This window comes from Canis lupus, chromosome 4 (assembly GCF_003254725.2).
Source record: "Canis lupus dingo isolate Sandy chromosome 4, ASM325472v2, whole genome shotgun sequence".
NCBI classification, from domain to species: domain Eukaryota; kingdom Metazoa; phylum Chordata; class Mammalia; order Carnivora; family Canidae; genus Canis; species Canis lupus.
Window position 1 is genome coordinate 36,268,055 of NC_064246.1, and position 22,772 is coordinate 36,290,826.

General features: G+C 55.6%; 1 protein-coding gene across 13 annotated transcripts; it reads left to right on the plus strand.

Moving 5' to 3' along the window:
- The first annotated feature begins 462 nt into the window (after positions 1–462).
- On the plus strand, positions 463–16,383 carry PDLIM7 (PDZ and LIM domain 7). Of its 13 annotated transcripts, none has more exons than XR_007410043.1 (15): positions 1,545–1,651; positions 2,959–3,125; positions 4,183–4,286; positions 4,708–4,859; positions 4,941–4,971; positions 5,490–5,608; positions 6,002–6,022; positions 6,269–6,405; positions 6,567–6,603; positions 7,525–7,610; positions 7,765–8,002; positions 9,016–9,196; positions 15,501–15,670; positions 15,760–15,875; positions 16,032–16,065. XR_007410043.1 is itself a non-coding variant. In XM_049108840.1 (15 exons), exons 2-15 carry the CDS (start codon positions 3,116–3,118, stop codon positions 16,116–16,118), a joined length of 1,440 nt encoding a protein of 479 aa, XP_048964797.1. In that variant the 5' UTR covers positions 1,545–1,651; positions 2,959–3,115; the 3' UTR covers positions 16,119–16,383. The 13 variants fall into 13 exon arrangements, 12 of the variants coding, with proteins under 12 accessions (XP_048964798.1, XP_025290180.1, XP_025290182.1 ...); XM_049108840.1 differs by having other exon boundaries at positions 15,550–15,670; positions 16,032–16,383; XM_025434388.3 differs by having other exon boundaries at positions 7,540–7,610; positions 15,550–15,670; positions 16,032–16,383.
- The last annotated feature ends 6,389 nt before the right edge of the window (positions 16,384–22,772 follow it).

Consider the following 22,772-nt stretch of genomic DNA (forward strand, 5'->3'; position numbering starts at 1 on the left):
CTTCCAGATTCCCCTGTCCCACCTCAACGGACCCCACCTCGAGACGCTCCACACCCATAAGTCACTCCGATTTAAAAATTCTGGAGCCGCGGATGGCTTGCACCTTATGCCAACCAATGCCTATAGGTCACGATGGACCTGCAAGGCGAGTATTATTGCCCCATTTTTCCGAGGAGGAAACCAAGATTCAAGATGTCCAGGTCTGTTTGATTTCCAAGGCCGCTTTCTTTCGGCTCTGCCAGAGGAGGCGCAAGCGGCTGGGCGAGCTGCTCGCGGACTCCCAAACTAGGCGAGCCGCAGCCCAGACCCCGCCCCACCAGGGGTCCCGCCCCGGCCTTCCAGCTCGAGGCAGAACGGGACTCGGTGATTGGGCGGGGCGGGAGGGTTGGGCGGGGCTTCGCCGCCGCAGGAGGCCGGACGCGGGCGGGACTTCGACGGGGCGTGGCCTCTGGCTCCGCCCACTTCCGCGGGCTCAAAGCGGGCGGCGGCCGCGGAGGCGGGGTCAGAGCCCGGCGGCGGATCCCAGCGCGGCTCCTCGGGGCCGGCCACCGAGCGGCGCCTCGGCGGGGCGGAGCAGGTACTGGCGACCGCGCGGGGCGTCTCGGGCTAGGCCAGGCCGAGGGCGGGAGCCTGCGAGGGACCACGAAGGGCAGTGGAGTCGAGGCCGCGCTGCGCTTCCTCCCGCGAGCCTGGGCCCCCGCCCCCCCCGCCCCCCCGCCCCCGCCTTCCTGTGGCGAAGCCCGCCGCGGCGCGGGCTGGTTGGCGCCTGCGCTGCTCCCTGCGCCCGGGACTCGGCCAATGCATGGGGCCTGGGGCGGGGGAGGGACGGGGGAAACTGAGTCACGCCGGGATAGTGTTGGGCCTGTGTGGGAGGGGCCACCCCCACAGGGCTCCTGATTGAATCCCCTCCCTGGCCACGCTCTGGGGTCCTAGACCTCACCGATCTCCACGGGGGCCGCGGCCCCGCCCGGTCGCCCCCAGAGCACAGGAGCCCTCATCAGCTTGTACCGCCCGGGAGCGGCTAGGACCCGCTCCAGCCGCCTCCCTTCCACCCCTCCCCCTCGCGTCCCGAGCCCCCGAGCGTTCCCTCCGCCGGCTCCGCACAGTGTCAGCTTACACGCCTTATATAGTCCGAGCGGGCCTCAGCGCGGCCTGCCTGTCGAGACCCGGGGGCGGGGGAGAGGGCCGCCGGCCGACTCACGCGCTGTCTCACCCGCTGTCTGTCCGAGGCTTCAGGCTGGCTTTGAGGGGAGACCGTGTCAAATTAGCCCTGCAGCCCATTTCTGAATGCAAAGAACTTCGACTGAATGAGGGGAACCCCTCATCATACCAGTCCCCGGGGAAGACGGGTTGCTCCGACTTTTCCAGAATGAGCTCTGCCAGCCAGAAACCCAGCGACACCTGACAAGGTGCCCACCTACTGATGCCCTGGCTGTGTTCAGCGGCTGCTCGTGCCTGCCTGGCACCGGTCCAAGGCTGGTTTCTAGAGCTGGGCCTGCCTGCACACCCATCATGCTGTTGGCTTACCTTTTATTTCCTCCTAGGGGCAGGCGCCATGGATTCCTTCAAGGTGGTGCTGGAGGGGCCCGCACCTTGGGGCTTTCGGCTGCAGGGGGGCAAGGACTTCAATGTGCCCCTCTCCATCTCCAGGGTGAGCCAATGTTGGGGGAGGACCCCCCCCCCCCCGGCAGTCTTTGGGTGCTCAGGTCTCTAGTGGGGGATTGGAGGAGTCTGAGCAGGAGTGAGGCAGGTACAATAGAGCAGGAGATATCTAGGTCCAGAGATGTGCTGGACCTGCCACAAGATTCCCAACTAGGTTTGTATGGGAAGAGGAGCACCCACAGTTCCCCACCACTGCCCCATACTCGATGCCATTCCACAAAGCTCATGGGGCCACCTCTGAGGCCCTAGGGAGATGCCGATTCTGCAGGAGGTGAGCCTGAGGTCTCTGGGAAGTATCTAAGCTGCTTGAAGGAGCAATGCTTGGAGCCAAGCCCCAGCCAGGGCACTCCTGACTGCAGGATCTCACTTCAGTCTCACTGCCGCCTAGGGAATAGCAGTTGTCATCTTGTTTTTCCAGACGAGGGAACTCGGGGCTCAGAGAGGTAGAGGGACCTTTTCAGTGATTCCATGGCAAAACAGGGATTTGAATTCAAGCACTGGGATGGCCTGCAGTTTGGTGGGGAGGGGAGCACTTTCCAGCTTCTGTGAGATTTCTCCATCTTCATCCACTGGTCCTATTCAGGATGCAGTGGCCTCTGACCCAAAGCAGGAGTGTGGGATGGGGCTCTAGGGTTCTAATGTCAGCTCCTGAGGGCCTGCCCTGGTAGGGGCGGAGCTAGGGGCTGGCTCCTCCTTGTGTCAGGGGATTGCCTTATAAGCCCAAGAATGCAGCCCCATGCTGGGATGGCCAACTGGTGAGCAGAGTCCGAGGAGCCGAGAAAGGCTGGCTGTAGGACTCTGAGACTCAATTTCTTCATTGGTGGGTATGAGCAACATAGTAGCCTGAGGGATGGACTTTAAGATGTGGCCTGTTGGGGGCACTCTGGTCCTGAGCACCCTTGTCAGCAGCCCTAGCTGTAGGTGGGGCCACAAGCTGAGCCCAGCCCTGGAATTGGACCTAGGCCCTGGTGGGTGGGTGGGCGGGTGGGGTGGGTTTTTCTGAGCTGGTCAGCTCCTCCCTCTCCCCTGACCCCAGGAGGGAGGGGCTAGGGCTGGCTGTGGGCCCAGGCCTGGGAGATGAGGTAATGTCTGAGACTTGGGGGTTGGGCTGCTCATTAGAGCCCTCAGGCTGACTCACCCCTACCCCATGCAGCGTCCAACTCTCTGGCTTTCCCCCTCCTTGACTACTCAGGCTGCCTTGCTTCTCTCTCCAGCCCCCCACCCCACACCCAGGGTTTTCTCCTGCTTCTCTCTCTACCTCTCTGACCACTCCTCTATCCTGTCCTCCTCACTCAGGAAAGGAAGTCATCCCCAAATCCCTACCCCTCCCTGGGAGCCAGCTACTCCTGCCCACCCCCCAAGACCTCTACCTCAGGCTTAGCCCACACCTCCCAGGAGCCAGCTTGTGTGGGTAGGGAGTGGCTGGACCAGGTTTCCCTTCTACTGACTCAGCATGACCTTGAGTAAGTCACTTCCTTTCAAGGGTATCACTTCTCTATGCTCGTTATAAGGGGTTGTTGGATTGAACTAAAAGTGAGAAAGATCTATGTCCCAGACCCAGCCAGGGGTTTAGGGAGTTGTCCTAGGTGGGCTGACCTGACTTGGGTTCCAACACTCAGCAGAGGTAGCCTAGTGTAGTGGAGCTTTGAGGTTAGGATCAGACCTAGCCTTGCGTCTTACTGAGCAGCTTGAGGCAAGTTACATAACCTCTCTGTTATTCTTGTGTGCAAAATGCATATAATCTCAGACTCCCATTTCCTGGTTTTTGGAAGATTCAGTATCAGTATGTGACAATACTAGGTGCTGAATAAATGTAAGGTGCTCTTATCATTTAGCAAAGAAGGAGGCACCCAGCTGGTTTGCCCTTCTAACCTCCCAGGCATGAAATAGAGCCAGCTCTCCCTTCTTGCCCTAGTGCTGTCAGTCTCTGCATCTGGTCTCTCTGCCTTCTGGAGGTCTCTCTAGAACCTCCTATCTCCCCTCTCCCAGCCTCAGCTCAGTCTGTAAGCCTGAGGAGCCTCCTGAGGTCATGGACATGACAGTACCTTGCAGTCCTACCCCCCAACCTACAAAATGTGAATTTGCCTTCCAGCACTTCCCCATAGAAGTCTACTTAATGCCAGGCCCCTTGCCAGATGCCGAGGCAGCTCTGTGGGCTTAGACCCATGAACAGCTGCACCACCTCTTTCTAGATTGCTGCCTCTGGACTAGAGGGCTGAGAGCGCCCAGTGGGGTTGTCAAGGTTAGCTCTATCAGGGGTCTGGGAAATACCCCACTGGGACTTTCAAAGGGCTGGTGGCCCCTCCTAACTTCAAGGCCAAGTCCTGATTCTTTCATGACAATCTCACTTCATGCTGGTGGTGACCATTACTGCCAGCCCTATTACCCCTCATTTGCCACAGGAAGCAGGGATTCCCAAGGCAGAGCCCAAAAGACCGGGGGAGAGGGTGATGTGGCAATTGAAGGCTTCGGGGTGACACTCATTGACAGCCCCAGCTGACACCATGGGTCCTCTTCAAGTGCTTCACAGGGTCCCTGGAGATGACAGGGGTCTATTCCTGGCTCTCAGAGGGTCCTGGCAGAACCCTGCAGATGGCCACAGGACAGGGTGCTGGGAGTATGAGGTGAGAGCACCTAGCAGTATCATGGAGGAACTCGCCATTTACACAAGCCAGAGGATGGGTGAAACAGCTTGGGCAGGAGGCCAGCAGGGGGCTCAGAGGCTGTGGTTGGAGCTGAGCAGCTTGGGGCCCAACCTGAAGGTGGCTGCTTGGTGATGTCACAGCATTTTCTGCACTGTAGGGAGAAGGGTCATGGGAGGTGAACAAATGACTAAACAAACGGGGAGATTGGGGTATTTGTGAAGTTCAGGTAAACCCCACCCCTCCCGGATTGTTTGAGTATTCAGCAGCTGCCCAGAGATAATGTTGAATGAAGAGGCCTCCAGGTTCTAGAAGTGGAGCAGTTTAAGCAGGGTTGACTAATGTTGGCCTCAGTTTGGTCTGCAGAGGCTTGGGGTCCCTGTGACCTTCTATCTGTCTGCAGCTCACTCCTGGAGGCAAAGCTGCACAGGCCGGTGTGGCTGTGGGTGACTGGGTGCTGAGCATAGATGGCGAGAATGCGGGGGGCCTGACGCACATTGAAGCCCAGAACAAGATTCGTGCCTGTGGGGAGCACCTGAGCCTAGGTCTCAGCAGGTACAAGGGCGCCAGCCTGCTTGGCGGGTGGGGGCACCCTGAGGCCTGGCCCACTGTTAACCTCTTCCCCTTCTCCTCCAGGGCCCAGCCAGCCCAGAGCAAACTGCAGAAGGTAGGCTGGGGACATCTGAGCAGTCCATTTGGGCGGTGGGAAGGGTGGGATTGGACTGCTGGACTGACTAGGCCTCCCCCGGAGCAAGGAGCCTTGATACCCCTATCCCTGGCCGGAAGTAGAGGGTGGAGGCCAGAGCTGGGAGAGTCTGGGAAACTGGGGGTTGGGCTGGGCTCTGCCGCACGGTCTGGGCACCACGCATGTCTGCCTGTCTGTCTGCTGCCTTCCGCTGGCCTGTGCTACAAGCCTCACTCATCTTGCCCCAGTTAGTCTGCCTTATGGCCCGTGTGGGCTGAGATCATCCCTCCCAAATGGGCCCCTTGAAACCTGAGTCCTCCCTCCCCCATTCCTCCAGCCAGATGTGTGGGTGTGGGGGTTGGAGCACCGCTGTCCTTCCCACGCGTGGGGGGGATCCCCCTTGGGCCCAGAGTTCCCTTCGCACCCCCCCAAACCCCCCGGCCCCCCGCCCGCCCCCATGTCCCCCCTCCCCCGCCCTGCCCGGCTCTGTCTCCGCCCAGGCCCTGGCCCCCACCGCAGACCCCCCGCGGTACACCTTTGCACCCAGCGCCTCCCTCAACAAGACAGCCCGGCCCTTTGGGGTACCCCTGCCAGCTGACAACGCCCTGCAGCAGAATGGGTATGTCGGTCCTGCCCACCCACGCCCATGCCGCGTGCGCGCGACACCCCCCCCACCCCCGCTGCCCCGCCCCCGCCCCCGCTCCCGCTGCCCACTGCTGCTCAGTCTGCATTGTGCCCCAGCCTGGCTGGAACCCTGCGGCAGCGACCCCGGGGTGGGGCTGCAGGCACTGGACCCCTCTGAGGGTGTGGCTCCTGGGCAGGCGCAGCCTTCCTGGGTGCTCCGAGCCAGGCAGCGCCCCCCAACTGGTGGCCTAGGTTTGGGGTGTGGTGTCACGTAACTGAGCCCCACTCAGTGCAGCCTTGCCCCTGGCTACTCTGACCCCTTACCGTTTTTCTTCCTGTGTCTGTCCCTTTGTCCCTTTATCTGTCCATCTGTCTATTTCCTTCACAGGTGCAGACCCCTGACAAGTCAGTGAGCCCCCTCTGCCTGTCCTTCTCTTCCTTCTTTTTGGCATTCTGGGCGGTGGTCCCTCCCCACCTTAGCCACCCTCATTTCCTCTCATTTAGCTCCCTCACCCCCCCCACCCCACCCTCCTCCCAGCCCTGGCCTTGCCCTCCCCCACTCTCCCAGCACCATAACCCACATGCACCAATCTGGGGAGGGGCTGCCCCCACTGCCCACTCCTGCGTGAGGTTCTGAGCCACACCCTCCCCACAGACAGCCGCTCCGGCCGCTGGTCCCAGATGCCAGCAAGCAGCGGCTGATGGAGGACACAGAGGACTGGCGGCCTCGGCCCGGGACAAGCCAGTCCCGTTCCTTCCGCATCCTTGCCCACCTCACGGGCACCGAGTTCAGTAAGTGCCAGCCCAGGGCAGGGCAGACTCTCCTGCTGGCCCCTGGCCTGGGCCTAGGCTCAGCTGGAGCCTGCTCTGGTGCCCTGTGACCTTCTGCCAGGGCTCAGGGCTGGGGTGGCCCTCTGTCTTCTCTCGGTCAATGCCTGCCTCTGCTCTCTCAGTGCAAGACCCGGATGAGGAACACCTGAAGAAATCAAGGTAAAACGATGGACAATAGCCCTTCTTTCTCACCTCCTGCCTCTCCCATTCCAGCCACTGCCCTGTGTCTGCACCTGAGGGTCCGCCTCCAGGGCTCTCTATTTTCCTCCTTTCCTTCCTTCATCCCTCCCTTCCTCCCTTCAATCTCTCCTTCTACTTCTTCCTCCTTCTTTCTCTGCCCCCCAGGGAAAAGTATGTCCTGGAGCTGCAGAGCCCACGCTACACCCGCCTCCGGGACTGGCACCACCAGCGCTCTGCCCACGTGCTCAACGTGCAGTCATAGCCCGGCCCTCACTGGCCGGCTACCCTCTCTGCCTCTCTCTTTCTGTTCCTCCCACCGGGGCACCCCCTCCCCTGGCCACTGCAGCTTCTGCCTACCTCACCCACTCTTTTCCTGCCCCTGGACTGAGCCTCTTGCTGGCCTAGCAGAGGGCCTGGCTCTGTCTGACACTGCCTCCCCTCCTTGCCCTACAGTATTACTGTCTGCCAGGTCTGTGCTGGCTGAAGCATGGAAATAAACATTCTCAGCCTCGCTTCCTCTGCCTCTGCCTTCTATCTTTGTGGGCTTGATTTGTTTTGGCTCTGGGAGTGTTACATGGTTCAGACCTGGTGTGGGCCATGCCAGTCTGGGTCTCAATGAGGGGTGGTACCTGGCAAAGGGGACCCTGCCATCAGAGCTAGATCTCTGGGATGAGGAAGCCCCAAGAGCTGCCCCAGAAGGGAGCACACTCCCTCCACCTCCCAGCTCTGTACAATAGACCTGCCGGCTGGAACCTGGCTAGGAGACACTACCCTACCCCTACCTACTCCTCTGGGACCTGGAGTCCAGCCCAGCAGCTCTCATGCACCCAAGCATTTCCCATGGGGCCAGCAGGCCCAAGGTTGGGGGGTGGGGCCATGCCAGGAGCTTCAACCATACAGGGCCTTGAACGGCAGATCTTGCAGCCAGGTGCCCAGGACAGAAGCCCCAGCCCCAGCCTCAGCTACACCCCAGGAACCCTGGCCTGGTGAGAGAGAGTGGGCTTGGGCCTGGGGAAGGGTGGGTAGCCTCCAGGGGCATGCAGGTGGGGGAGGCCCCTCCAAGTTCGACCCCTGGCTCGAACCCTTGGCCTTTGGGGTCCCTGGGCACCTCCTTGGAACCACTTTCCTTGGCCTCGGCAGGCCCTACCACCCTCAGCCCCACCAGCCGCCCACCCTGGGCCGTGGATCCTGGATTTGCTGAGCGCTACGCTCCGGACAAGACCAGCACGGTGCTGACCCGGCACAGCCAGCCAGCCACACCCACACCTCTGCAGAACCGCACCTCCATCGTGCAGGCAGCCGCCGGAGGGGGCACGGGAGCAGGCGGTGGCAACAATGGCAAGACTCCTGTGTGCCACCACTGCCACAAGGTCATCCGGTGGGTGGCCTATTCCTTTGCTACTCTGGCCTTTTCCATCCTGAGGCCTGGCCCTGGCATCTTTCTGACCTCTGCGCCCCAGACTCTCTCCCTACTCATCTCAACTGTCACTGTGGGAGGATAAGGATTTAGTTTCCAGTTGCATTTGGGGGCAGGGACCTGGCCTAGGTCCTCAGATTCTGCATCGTTTCCCCCATCCCACCCCACCCCACGTCAGCCTCTATCAGCATTTCCCCTTTGCCTGCTGAAATGGAGGAAGTGCCAACAACACACCCAAGCTGCACCCCTAGAATGGCCACTCTCTGGGCAGGAAAGGGCCTGTTCCCCCCCCCCGCCCCCCGTCCCCGCTCTCCCTCCTGTTCACTTGTTCTCTGCCAACCCTCAGCTCTCAGAGCAGACAGGCCAAAGGCCCCTCCCTCTCTGCACTATTGCCTCGGATCCAGCAGGGTCATACAGTACCCCCAGAGTCAAGTGTACTGGCTTCTAAGAACCTTGCTAGTTCTCAGCTATGGTCCCATGGCTCTTGACTCCTGTCAGCTCTTAGGCTCTGCAAAGAACCCCCTTCTTGAGACACCCTCATTTATGTGGGACCTGCCGGCCCCTCCCCAGGCCAGATGGACTAGGCAGGTGAGATAGGGTGGCACCGGGGTGGGCTCAGTTACCCCCTGGTGTTCAGATCCAATAGGCACTCTGGGCCTCCTGCCCCCAGGGCACCAGTTCCTCTGGTTTGTCTCATTAGGCCCAAGTCAGCAGCCCCCACCAAGTGTGATACTTCTTCTTATTCCAACACTGCCTCTGTCACTCATTTCTTGTCATCGAAGCAGTGCAACTACATCACTGTGTCAACACTCAGGTCACCTCCCAAGCCTATTTCTCCTTTATTTGGAAAATGGGGAGAATGCATTTCCCTTCAAGGCTTCAAAATAGGTGTTCCCTAAACCCACTTGGGCTCTGGCTAGGCCCCCTCCCTCATTTGCCTACATTCCCTCTTACTGCCCTCACCTCCCCCTCAGGGGCCGATACCTGGTTGCGCTGGGCCATGCCTACCACCCCGAGGAATTTGTGTGCAGCCAGTGTGGGAAGGTCCTGGAAGAGGGCGGTTTCTTTGAGGAGAAGGGTGCCATCTTCTGCCCACCCTGCTATGATGTGCGCTATGCACCCAGCTGTGCCAAGTGCAAGAAGAAGATCACAGGCGTGAGTGGGGCTGGTGGGTGGGTGGGTGGGAGGGTGAATCTGACTCTGTCAGCATCAAAAGATTACTACAGAGGAACTCAGGCCTTGGGCCTCTCCCCTCTCCTTTGGATCCTTAGCATCTTAATAAACAGGATGCAATATTAGCCTCATTTTATGTTAACCAAGATCCTCCTCACAAATGACTAAAACCCTACTCAGAGGGGCTCCAGCAAACAAGAGTGTCCAAGTGTCCCTGGCTCTCTGAAAGTAGAGTGTTCCTGTGGAAACTTTCACAAGCCAAAATAGCATAAAGTGAAGAAGCAAGTACTGTTAATTCATATGGAAGGAAATCTGAGTGTTCCCAGACCCAAAAAATAATCTCTTATACATTCTTCTGGTACCTGAGGACACATCTTGCTCACAGATGCACAAAGTAAATTGAGAGAAAGCACAGATGCTCACAGACACAGCTTGGAGCTGTGGTGGCCTGGTGCTGGGTGGCCTGATGCTGGGGTGGTGCGGTGCTGGGGTGCTCTGGTGTGGGGTGGCCTGATGCAGGGTGGCCTAGTGCTGGGATGACACAATGCTGGGGTGGCCTGGTGCTGGGGTGGCGCGGTGCTGGGGTACAGAGTGTGGCTCCCAGGGCACCTGCTCCGGTAAGGGGCATGTACCACCTCTGTAGTGGCTCACTGCAAGACAAATGCTAAACACTCTTTTTCACTTTTCACCGTTTTTTGGTAAAAGCAAAATTCCTTTTCAGATTTCTTTCAGTTAGTGGGTCTGTCACAAAAGCAAAGTGGTATAATACTCACTTTTGAAAAGTGGGAGGTATATGTGCTTGTTCAAACAGTCAGAAAGCCCATGGGGCACTACCTCCAAGCCCAGGTCATCGTGCAGGTCTTGAAGCCATCAGGACTTTTCTCATCACTTGCCTCTGCTTTTGTCTGTGTTGGCTTCGTTCCCTGCACACTTTTCCTTGGAAGGTGGCAAAGATGGTGCCATGGTGGCTCCAGGGTTACATCTCTCCAGCCTAGCACTACAGAGAGAATAGAAGCACCCCTGTGCCAGCTGGCGCAGTGAGGGTCCCAGTGCTGGTGTTCACTGGAATAGCTTGTGTCACGTGCCCATCTCTAGACCAAGACTAGCCAGGCCTGGGGAGCATCCACCAAAGCAGTGGTCAGGTGGTCCCACCCAAACCACAGACAGAGGGAGGAAGGATTGGTTCCCTGAAATAAAACGTTACCTGAAGAGTGTAGGTCCACCCTGATCACAGTGGCTGTCAGTGGGCTTACATTCATCTACAAGGATAAAACCTCAACAAAACAGGTTATTTACTTCAGTCACAAGCATTCCAGCTCAAGGATGTCCTTAGGCTTTTCCTGCTATTGGCTCCAAAATGCTTAGCGACTTGTAAAGCCTTGTCCCCAAGCCTATTTTATCTTGTTTGCCAGCCCCAGGCCTTATATTCTTGTTGCAGACAGAAAGGAGAGGGAAGAGCCAAATGGCATTATTTTAACAAGGTTTTGTTTTTGACTCTGGAAGAAAAACTGGGAACTTGCATCTTTATCCCAGTGTTTGGCATTGTTATCCTAGGAGCACCTGGACTGCAGGGGAAGTTGGCAAACCCAGTATCTTAGACTTCATCTCCTGTAAGAGAGGAAGGCAAAAAGGAAGGGGGTTGTGACAGGCTTTGAGGAGGCTAACCCACAGGATCTGCCATCTCCAGTGCACGAGAGGACAGGAGATCTGAAAGATAACTCAGCGTTCCTGGAGGGCCTAGGACTATGCAGTGGTGAAGCCAGAAATCCAGACACAAATTTCTTTTTTTTTTTTTTTAAGATTTTATTTATTTATTTATGAGAGAGAGAGAAAGAGAGGCAGAGACACAGGGAGAGGGAGAAACAGGCTCCATGCAGGAAGCCCAATGCAGGACTCGATCCCCGGGTCTCCAGGATCACACCCTGGGCTGGAGGCGGCACTATACTGCTGAATCACCTGGGCTGCCCCAGACACAAATTTCTGATCAAACTCCTGTTCTTCCCACTAAGGCTGAACACACAGCAGAGCCTGGCCATGTTTTCTGCAGGGCAACCTAGATGCTGATGGGAACCAGGCTTGGGACTTGGGTCAGTATGTCATGAGCAAAGAGGGAAGGGCCATCTTCCTTCCCCCATTCGTTCTCTTATTAAGTGTGGACGGTGTGCCACGTAGTGCCCCATTCTCCAGGACACCTCATGAAGTAACAGGTTTGGGCCCCGCCCCCAGGAGCTCCTAGTGGCGGGGAGGACTCAGAGGGTGCCAGGGGTCAAGGCACAGCCAGAGGAAGCAGGGGCAGAACAGGCAGGGCGAAAAGCTAAAGGGGTTCCTGTCGCCTATGTATGGAAACTGAAGCCCAGAGAGGGGCAGAAACCGCCCAAGGCTGCACAGGATGAGGGCTAAGCTGGTGTGGCCCCAGGACTGTTGACTCCCAGCTTGGGCTCTTCCTGACATTACTGCTTCTCCTATTTCTAGATACAGAGCTGCCAAATGTGGCCAGGGAGCCCTGTGGTAATGTTCATATCAGTAAGGAGAACCTTGACCACGAGCGGTATAAAACTTAAAACACTGGCTGCTTATTTCCCACCTAAGAAAGTGCAGAGGTGGGCATTCTGGGACTAACAGGCAGATCTGGTTTTCTGTATCTTGTTCCTCAGCTATTCTTAGCACAGGCTTACTTAACACTCATAGTCCAACATGACTCTTGAACCTCAACTAAAATTGCCACGTTTCAGCCAGCGGGAAGCCGGAAGGGGATGAAGGGATGGAGGGCCCATGGCAGCTATCTTGAGAAGATGCTGCCACCCAATGCTATGCTTCCATCCCGTTGGCCAGATCTCAGTCACATGACCATACTGAGCTGCAAGAGAGGCTGGGAAAGACCAGCTATTTGGGGCAGCCATGTGCCCGGCAAAGAATGGAGATTCCATCAGTGGACAAGAAGGGGGGAATGGGTATTATCACAGTCTTTGTCATTGTAATGACAGTTTGTGTTGTGGGGCACTTACAGTGTGTGGGTATCCAGCTTCACAGTCCTACTATAGGAAGTCAGTTTGGTTATTCCCAGCTTCCAGGTGAGGGAATTTTGGCCCAGATCACAGTCATTTCCCTGCCAGCCTGGGCCACACCCTATTGGACTGCTCTAAGAGAATGGGCTGGATTCCAGGACCTTTCTTGAGCTGGATGTCCACAAATCAAGGCCATTCTGTTCGAGGACTGCCCTGTGTTACACTGCACTCTTGTCCTGCTGCACCTCTGTCCTGAGTGGACAGTGTTATCACCCAGGCACAGATGAGGAGCCAAGCCTTATAGGGCCTAGCTGGTTCCCAGGTCCTGGAGTAAGCCTTGGATGGCAAACCTCTCCTACCCAGCCCAGGGTAATGTTCCCCAGAGGTCCAGGGGCCCCTAGCTTCCCCTCTTGCAGGGACTCACAGCCTGACAAACTCTAGAAAGCCCTCACCTCATCCTGGGGGTAAGGTAAGGGGGAGAAGCCTTACCTGCCCTGCAAGGAGTGCCGTTCCCTGTCAGCACCCAGAGCTCAGAACTGTGCCTGCCCTGGGAAATCAGCATGGAACATGGGGAGAGAAACATGGAGCAATCAGATAGTTTCAGTGGAGTTGGAAGGAAGCTGCAGAGCGTGAGGGACACATTAAAGGTGACCTACCCTGGTTTGGGGACCATTAGAAACCCCATGTTCTTAAGGCTCACCTCTCACCACTAGCCCCTCTCCAGTGCTCCAGCCATGTGGGCCACTTCATTTGCCACTGTGCTATTTCTCTTCCCACAGGGCCCTTGCACAGTCTGTCCTATCCTCTAGGAATACTGTTTTAGCACCCTCTATACCTTGTTCCTTCTCATGTGGGTCTCCTATCATTTCCTCAGGAAATGATAGCCATCTTCTCTGATACCTACTCTTTCACCAGGCCAAGTCCCCCACAGTTTGCTCACTAAGCCCCAGTCTTTTGTCCCATCTTTCCCCAGGTGTGAACTCCATGTGCTGGGGCCAGGGCTATTTTGCTTTATATTGTGCTCCACATATAGGAGGCAATCAGTGAATGTTTGAAGGAATGGATGGAAGTGCTGTCTAAGCTGAACTTTATTTTATTTTTTTTCTAAGCTGAACTTTAAAAATGAGTAGGAATTAGCTTAAAGAAGGATCAGGAGAGAGTACTCCAAGCAGAAGGAATAGCTTGTGTCACAAGGTAACACCTGAGAAGGGTGTGAGATGAGGCAGAAGAGGTGAGTGGGGGCTGTGTTAGGAGTTTGGAGCTGAGGCTGATGAGGTCAGCTATGCTGCAGCAAGCTTCCTCTGGGCAAGGGGAGAGAGAAGGGGAACAGGCGACTGGGGCCTGGGTCAGGGCTGTGGAGATAGGAGAGGCAGATTTAGGAAATAAGGGCATCAAATAAATATTGATAACTGGCTTCCCAGTTCTTCTGAATACCAGCAGAAAGCTGCCTCTCTGCTCACACATACACTGGACCCACCTCTGGACAGCCCAAGTTTTTGCCCAAGCCCCCTGTCCTACCAGCTTGCAGCCAGGTTCCTGTCCCTGGAGCTTTTTTCTACTTCTTGAAAAGAGGCAACATCAGGCAATAGGAAGAGCCAGCTTTGGAGTAGCTGGACTTGAGCATAGAACCCATTTCTGCCATCTGTTGACTATGTGACCTGGTGCAGTTCGCTTTCCCTGGGCCTCGCTAAAGTGATGTCAGTAACTTCCTGGCCAGGGTGATTGTGAGGTGTATGTGAGATATGACATAGATGCAGAGGGCACAGATGGGCCATCTGAGAGCTACATGCTGCCCACGTGTCTTGCTTGGTATACAGTTTCATTTTAAATTAATGGGCAGTATTTGAGAGTCAGATTTCACTTCAACAGCTAGATTTCAACCTGAGCTTTCCAGGCATCGCTCCATGAATTGGTCACCACCATCCCTACAGGCAGAAACAGGTGCTCCCCAACTACACCTTGCCCCATTGAGTCCACTACCTGCCCTCAGCAGGCATAGAGTCTGAGACCCCCAGCCTCAAATCTAGGGCCATCCTTACAACAACCTTCAAGGCTGGGATTAGGTTCCCAGTTCACAAGGGAAGGAACCAAGTGTCAAGAGAGGGTGATGTCATTGGCCAAGTTACCTAGCTAAGAAGCAGAGCCTGGTGGGACCCACAGATCTGGCCCACCCTGAAGCCCCACACTGCCCTCTGCCTGTTCTAGATCTGAATACTGCCGGCCCTGGTTGGCTCAGAGGTCCCCAGGATTGACAGCCCAGGCCCAGGGAGTACACAGAACGCCCCGCCCGCCCCCAGCCTCTGCTTCCTCCCCAGTCCAGTGGAGCAGGTTAATTCCCGAACATTTGTTGATGAGCACCCCTGGGGATAGGCACTGTTGCACTATATCAGCTCCTAGAACAGTCATGTCTCATTCCCTCCTGGACCTTACATTTGAGTAGGAAGAAGGGAAGAGAGGAAGACGATAAGCAATAGATACAATAAGTAAATCACCTGCTGCTGTGTTAGTAAGAGCTGTTAAGCATTGAGAACAGAGTTAAAGGTGTTGGGAATGTGGCATTGGAAGAGCAGATTGGAAGTATTAACTGGTGGTGTCAGAACAGGCCTCATGGAGAGGGGGACATTGAAGTAGAAACTTGAAGGCAGTGAGCAGTGAGACTTGGGACATACCAGGGGTACACAGCCCGGACAGGGGGGACAGCCGGTGTGAAGCCCCAAGAGTGACCTGCTGGGTGCGTCAGCCATGGGCAAGAGGCCACGTAGAGAGAGCAGAGGATACATAGGCCAGAGGGAAATGTAGGGTAGGCAGGGATTCAAGCAGAGGGGAATGTGGATTTGTTCTGGTTGATATCTGTCTGAAGGGGCAGAAGGAGGAGCTCAGAGGTCAGTTTTGTACAGTCACTCAAGCCAGGGATCTCTGAGGCCTACCTCCCACGTGAGGGAGGCAGTGAGAAGTGGTCAGGATTTGGATGCATCATGCAGGCGGACCCAACAGGAGTTCCTGGCAGACTTGTTGTGGCATATGAGATAAAGAGGGGCATCTCAGCTGAGCAAATGGAAGCATGGAGTTGCCATCAACTGAGATAGGAACAGCTGTGAGAGAGGCAGGTTTGGGGTGTAGAGGTTATGAGCTGAGCTTTGGACATGGCAAATCTGAAAGACATGGTGGACATCAATGGGGAGACCTCAGTGCCAGAGATAGAGTAGGAATGGTGATTGTACAGATGTAACATTTACCATGGGAAGGAAGAGGGCCCACGGCCAGCCTTCCTGTGTCCCCAGCTCTGGAGAGGAGGGGCCAAGCTGCCTGGTGACTGTACCATCCTCCTAGGAGATCATGCATGCCCTAAAGATGACCTGGCACGTGCATTGTTTCACCTGTGCGGCCTGCAAGACACCCATTCGGAACAGGGCCTTCTACATGGAAGAAGGGGCACCGTACTGCGAGCGAGGTAGGGGATGGTTGAGGGGGGCACAGGTAAGGGGTAGGGTGTGGGGCAGGCGAGAACCTAGGGCCCCCACTCTTTGCCTCCATCCTCAGACTATGAGAAGATGTTTGGCACGAAATGCCGGGGCTGTGACTTCAAGATCGATGCTGGGGACCGCTTCCTGGAGGCACTGGGCTTCAGCTGGCACGACACTTGCTTTGTGTGTGCGGTGAGTGCCCCCAACCTTGGACTCAGGTCCCACCCCCTCGCCCTGTGTTCCTCACCAGCCTCCCTCCCACTCCCTGCCTCTGGAATTCATGAGAGTTGGGAAAGGGGCTCTACTGCCACCCCCAACCCCACGTGGCTTGACCTTGGCTGTCCTCAGATATGCCAGATCAACCTGGAAGGAAAGACTTTCTACTCTAAGAAGGACAAGCCCCTCTGCAAGAGCCATGCCTTCTCCCATGTGTGAGTCCCTCCTGTCCACTGCTGCCTCATCCAGCCCAGCCAGAGGGAGCTCCAGTTCTGGAGTCATCAGGCCCAGATTTCTGGATAGGGCTGGCAAAGGTCACCCCAACCCCAACTCCTGGCCTGAGCCTGGGGTTCCCTGGGCCCTGCCCCATCCCCTTCATTTCCCCGCACTCCCTCCATTTCCTCCCACTCCCTCCACACACTGGTGCTGACCACACCAACCCCTGCTCACATCCACTGCCACAATAAAGCTGTATCCAGCTGTGTCCTGCATGTGCCTCTACCTGTGCGTAGGAGAGGTGGGATTTGAGGCACACAGCAGGGTGGAGGTCAAGATGGTTTTCCCAGGGCTGGCCACCCTGGTCACCCTAGTGATGGGGACTTGGATAGCACATGGTCAGCGGGAGAAGGTAAAGGGAGATCCCCTTTGCTGGGCCCCAGCACCCACACAAGTGGGGGTGCCTGATATGGATTGGCTCGGAGGTACATCTGCAGAGATGGGAAGTGAAAAACAGTGACAGCCAGGGTGAAGGCCCAGAGGCAACAGCCCAATGCCACAGCAGAGCACCCCCCCGCAGAGCACAGCCCCCAGGTTCTGGAAGGCCACAAGTGACCAGTGAAGGAGCTGGACTGTATCTTGTGGGTGGGGTGGGAGTGGCAGGGCACAGAAGAGTATGAAACAGTGAAGCAGCCAGTTCAAATCTGTATTGTAAAAGAGCTCTGAGAGCTGTGAGCAAGGAGGACAGAAGGAGAGGGAGTCGGAGGAAGGGCAGGGGCCACGGAAAGGGAGGAACAGAAAGTGACTTGGCAGAGATGGGACCCGGTGATAAGTCCCAGGGAGCCTAGAGTGGGGGCCTGAAGGATGAGGGGTGAGGAGGGGCATGAAGGCAACTCTGCTCTGCATCTGGAATATACCAGCCATTGCTCACATCATCTCATGCCATCCTCCCAGCTACCCTGTGAGGCATCTACCCTTACTGTAGAGATGGCAGGTTAGGAGACCTAAGTTTTCAGAGCTCCTGAGCCACTAACCAGGCTAGATGCCAGACCTGCAGATGGCCACATGGGCCTGGACTGGCTGGCACTGAGCACCCTTCATCAGCAAGTGCCCCTTGGAAGCTCCCTTCTGCCTGCTGTCTCAAAACTTGGAGGCTCTGGTGGTGGCCCTATCCTTCTCTGGAGCTTCCTGCTGCCCCCTGATGCCCCCACCATCATAGGAGAATTATCATCTCTCTCTCCTCAAGCCTGGACAGGAGAGAGACTGAGGAGAGGGCCCCAACTCGGGCCAGGACAGCGTGGCCTGAGGACCTTTATTTAGCATGTCTGAAGTTGCTGGCCTTCTTTTTTTTTTATTTTATTTTTTATTTTTTATTTTTTTATTTTTTTTAGTTGCTGGCATTCTTAATAGGTCCTTGGGCACGTCCTTCTCAAGGGAAGAGACAGCCTCTCTTGTGTTCTGAGGAACCCCAGAGCATGAGTGCAGAGCTCTCTGAATTCTTTTCATCACATCTTGCCAGAGCCTAGAACAGCACCTGGCACAGAGTGGATGCCCAATGAATGTTTGTGACTGGGTGGGGTGGGACATTTATGTGACAAAGACAGGAAGCAGATGAAGATTCAAGTCCATGTTCACCTCAGATTGAATTCAGGAATGAGTTTGGGACAGGACCAGGGAGGCCACAGATGCTTATAATTGATGCCCAGAGGGATCCCTGGGTGGCGCAGCGGTTTGGCGCCTGCCTTTGGCCCAGAGCGCGATCCTGGAGACCCGGGATCGAATCCCACGTCGGGCTCCCAGTGCATGGAGCCTGCTTCTCCCTCTGCCTATGTCTCTGCCTCTCTCTCTGTGTGTGACTATCATAAATAAAAAATAAAAAATTTTAAAAAAATAATTGATGCCCAGAGAAGAGAGTTGAGGAGCAGGGCCCCAGCAGGTCACAGCAGAGGTAAGCAGGTAAGATGTGGTTTCCTTTCAATGGAGACGTCCCTAGCATATTAAGCACAGTATCTTTCACTTCCACAAAGAAATGTACTCTCTCCCACTTCTCTTGAACTGTGAAGCCCTCTCAGTCCATGCTTGGTTTCCATGGATACAGGTGAGCAAGAGCACACAGGGGAGGAGGGTGAGTGCTGCTGGGAGCAGTCTGAGGGGAGCCTTCTGGGGGCAGCCACTCTCGGCCCCAAGCAAGGACCACCATTCAGGAATGCCCAGCTGTGACAAATCTCACAGTTTACCAACAGCATCCAGAGATGCAGACTTTTATGTAAAATCTGGTTTTTGGACACTGACAATTAAGGTTGATTCTTTCTTCACCTGTTTAAAAAAAAAAAAAAATGAACGTGGAACAAATTCCACATGAGGACAGCCAGGGAAGAAGTGAGAGGCCAGGAAGCAGCAACATCACAGCAATGAGGGGACAGAGGAAACAAATGACAGCCCCTTGCAGAGCTCAGGGCAGGGGGGTAAGGGCAGAGCAGGAGTGTTTCCAGAAGTGCCAACAGTGTTATCCAGGCAGATAAGGCCAAGGAGTCCCCACCACATTTCCAACAAAGCAATGTTTGCCAGATCAGTGTAGCAGAGAGCTAGGCCAGGGTGAGAGGGACAAGCAGAAGGGCTGGTGAGATGTAGAATGAGAGGAGAGGAGAGTGCAGACAACTCTTTCAAGAGGCTTGGCTATGGTGGGCTAGGAGGAATCCCGACCACTGGCAACCACAGTCAAGTCAGTGGACAGCCCAGATGTGTGGAAGGAGGAAGCTGGGAAAGGTGGCTGAAGAAGGGGAAGTTGGGGGAGAGGGTGGACAGGGAGGGGAAGGTGAGCAGAGGGGTGGAGACCGAATTTCAGGAAAGAGAAGCTAGCCTGGATGGAAATAAACACAAGCAGGGGGCACCTGTTCTTAATGCTTTTCTGTCTGCTCAACCACAGAGCAATAGCTTATGTATAATTTAATCAGAAAACCACTTAGAGAGGTCATTAATGGCCTGTTTCAGACGAGGGGAACTGAGGCTCAGAGAGTGAGAGTGACCGAGCCAGAAGGGCTTGGGGATCAAAGGCTGAGGTACTCCCCAGTGCTCCTCCCAGCTGCCCCCACCACCACCGCCACCAAAGAGCTGCAGGGATCACAGTGTTCCCAAGCTGGGGTGTGAGGCTGTGCGGGTGGAGGCTCTGAGGACTGGGAAATGTCCTTGTGCCAGGCAGGGGAGGCCATTAGCGCCCTTGGAGAATGGTCTCCAACCGGGGTGGCAGAGCCCACGGCGGGGGGGAGGGGGGGATGAGTGGGCAACTGGAGAGGCAGCAGGCAGGGGAGGGGTTCTTGCCGGCTCTGAGCTGTTCGAGCTCATTTGAAGTCAGCGGGGAGAGAGGCGGTGCAGGGCGAGAGACTTCCACGGAGTACAGAGTACAGAGAACCGATGATCCCGGGGCTGCCTCCTCACCTGCTCAGTGCCAGCTCCCACGTGGCCCCCTCCAGGCAGCCCTGCCAGGGAAGGGAAGCTGTGGGCCAAAGGACTGGGCCCCATGGCGCACAGGGACCAGTGGCCAGGCGGGGATGTTGGAATCCCAACCCTGTGAGTGGAGGATAGGTACCCCTGGCCCCTAACGGGGTGCGGGTTGGGGCTAGGGTTCCAGGGGCCACAGTGGGGCAAGAAGCTTGCTGGGAGTCTGGGAAGAACTCCCAACCCTGGGAGATCGTGTGGGGAGGTCACCAGAGTGGCCAGGGGGTTGTGGGGGGCAGCGTAGGCACTAAAAGGCCAGTTCAGCTTTCACCCTGTCCTGCTGCTGACAAGAATGACTACTGCTTGGGGATTAGGCAGATTAGGAAGGACTCTTCCAGCTGCCATTCAAACTAGTTTAAGCAAAAGCAAGCATAATTTGTCTCATTTAACCAGGAAGGTTGACAGCAGGAGTCTCTCCAAGCTTACTTTCTCTCCATCTCTCAGCTCTGTTTTCCTCATGCTGGATGGCTGTATTCTCAGGTGGGTCTCCCGTTATTGGCAAAGATGCCCCTCAACCAGCCCCAGGCCCATATCTTGCCAGCTCAGTAGCCCCAGAGGAGCCTTTCTCGGTGGTTCCAATAATCTCAGAGCTGACACCATTGGTTTGACTTGGGAGATGCGTGCATCCCTGAAGCAGTCTCTGCATCTGACCACGGCCTGGACTACCCGCTCCTCCCTGGAGCCTGCAGTGGAAAAGCAACCAGAGGAGAGGAACAGAGATACCTAACCTTGGACATCCACAGCACTGGGCACATTTCCTCCCCTCCAAGCCCAGACCCCTGCCCTGACTCCCACTGTAGTCTCCGCAGCTACAGCATTAAGAATTACTTCTGATGGGGTGCCTGGGTGGCTCAGTCAGTTAAGCATCTGCCTCCAGCTCAGGTCATGATCCCAGGTTCCAGGATCGAGTTCTGTATTGGGCTCCCTGCTCTGAGAGGAGCCTGCTTCTCCCTCTCCCTCTGCTGTTCCCCCTGCTTGTGCTCTCTCTCTAATAAACAAATAAAATCGAAAGAAAGGGATCCCTGGGTGGCGCAGCAGTTTGGCGCCTGCCTTTGGCCCGGGGCGGGATCCTGGAGACCCGGGATCGAATCCCACGTCGGGCTCCCTGCATGGAGCCTGCTTCTCCCTCTGCCTGTGTCTCTGCCTCTCTGTCTCTCTCTGTGTGACTATCATGAATAAATAAATAAAATCTTGAAAAAAAATCGAAAGGAAAGAGAGAAAGAAAGAAAAGAAGAAAAAGAAAGGAAGAAAGAAAGAAAACAACTACTTCCGACCAAACTCTAGGCAGGGCCACACCCCTGGAAATGAGGGTGCTAGGAGGGGAAACAGGGAGAGCCTGTGGTGTGACGTGACATGGGACAGACCTGGGTTCCCATCCAGACTTTGTCATTCACCAGCTGCACACCTCAAGGCAAGTCATTGCCCCTCCCTGAATCTCTCCCATCTGTAAAACAGTAAAAACAGCCAACACATCAATAGCACCTACTATGTGCGGTTGCCACTTTAAGCACTTTTTATTTTTTAAGATTTTATTTATTCACGAGAGACAGAGAGAGAGAGAGAGAGAGAGAGAGAGAGAGAGAGGCAGAGACACAGGCAGAGGGAGAAGCAGGCTCCATGCAGGGAGCCCAACATGGGACTGGATCATAGGTCTCCAGGATCACACCCTGGGCTGCAGGCGGCGCTAAACCGCTGCGCCACCAGGGCTGTCCCATTTTAAGCACTTTTTAGATTTTTTTAAAAGTCTTCAGACAGATCCTATGAGGTAGGCACCGTCATGATCATCCCATCTTATAGTTGAAAATGAGTAAGACAAGAACGGTCTGGCAATGAGTCTAGGGCAACATGGTTGGCAAAGTCTGTGCAGTGACAGCAATGGACAGGAACAGAGCTAATGTGGTCCAGTGGCTGGCTCTGGACCAGGGGCAGATGCCTGGGAGATGCTCTGAGCACTGAAACAATGCTGGGCACTCTTGAAAGTACTTGGTTCAAACTTGGCAGGGGCAGGATCAGGGCAGAGAAGGCTCCACCTGCTGATCCTGAAAAAGTGCTGAGGCTAACATGCCAGTCTTGAAACCTTCCCTGAGAGTTGAGAAACACAGAACAGGAAGATGGGTGTGGGAGGTAGGGAGAGCCAGCCTTCCAGGAGAAGGGAGGGGTTTCTCACCTTCGAAGCCCCCATCCAGTCACATTTTATCCTTATAAATCAGCAAAGAGGAGACTTAAAGAGGAGAAGCCTGGGATCCCTGGGTGGCGCAGCGGTTTAGCGCCTGCCTTTGGCCTAGGGCGTGATCCTGGATACCCGGGATCGAATCCCACGTCGGGCTCCCGGTGCATGGAGTCTGCTTCTCCCTCTGCCTGTGTCTCTGCCTCTCTCTCTCTCTCTCTCTGTGTGACTATTATAAATAAATAAAAAAAAAAAAATAAAAAAAAAAAAAGAGGAGAAGCCTTTAAGCCAAGGTCATACAGCAAGTGACCAGCTTCTGGATCTGAATCCTCCCTCTTTTTTGTCTCTTCTACTCCAGGGACAGAGAAGCCACTGGACCAGCCTCCCAGTGTAGAAGGGAGCTGGCACTCTAGGGATCGGAGCGATCCAATATGTTAGTGATTTGAAGGGTGATCAGTGCTGGGAGTGGTAGACACGAAAGCCTGGTGGGAGCTCCAAGGAGGCACCGAGATCAACACCCCCGCCCCCGTTGTCCTACCCCCACCCGGCCTCAACTGGCAGGCCTGTGAGTTTGTTTCATGGGTAACAAGTGGCTGAAGAAAGGCAGATTCAGAGAGGGTGATTGGTGATCACCTTCCTCCCACTGGTAAAAGAAAGTGAAGATCATGATGGGGCCACTAAATTTGGCAACTTAAGAGTCACTAGTGACCTCACTAGTTGTCCCTGAAGCAGTGCCAGGGACAACAGAGCAAAAGGAGACAGATTGCAGATTTATTTTTTTTTTAATTTTTATTTATTTATGATAGAGAGGGAGAGAGAGGCAGAGACATAGGAAGAGGGAGAAACATGCACCGGGAGCCCGATGTGGGATTTGATCCTGGGTCTCCAGGATCGCGCCCTGGGCCAAAGGCAGGTGCTAAACCGCTGCGCCACCCAGGGATCCCAGATTGCAGATTTGTAATTTAGATTTATAGAGGGCTAAAGGGTAAGAGGAC

Coding starts and splice junctions, on each gene's coding strand:
- PDLIM7 (XM_049108840.1), top strand. Junction 4,972..5,489: donor CCCAGAGCAAACTGCAGAAG/GTAGGCTGGGGA, acceptor GTCTCCGCCCAG/GCCCTGGCCCCCACCGCAGA. Junction 6,604..7,524: donor GAACACCTGAAGAAATCAAG/GTAAAACGATGG, acceptor TCAACCATACAG/GGCCTTGAACGGCAGATCTT.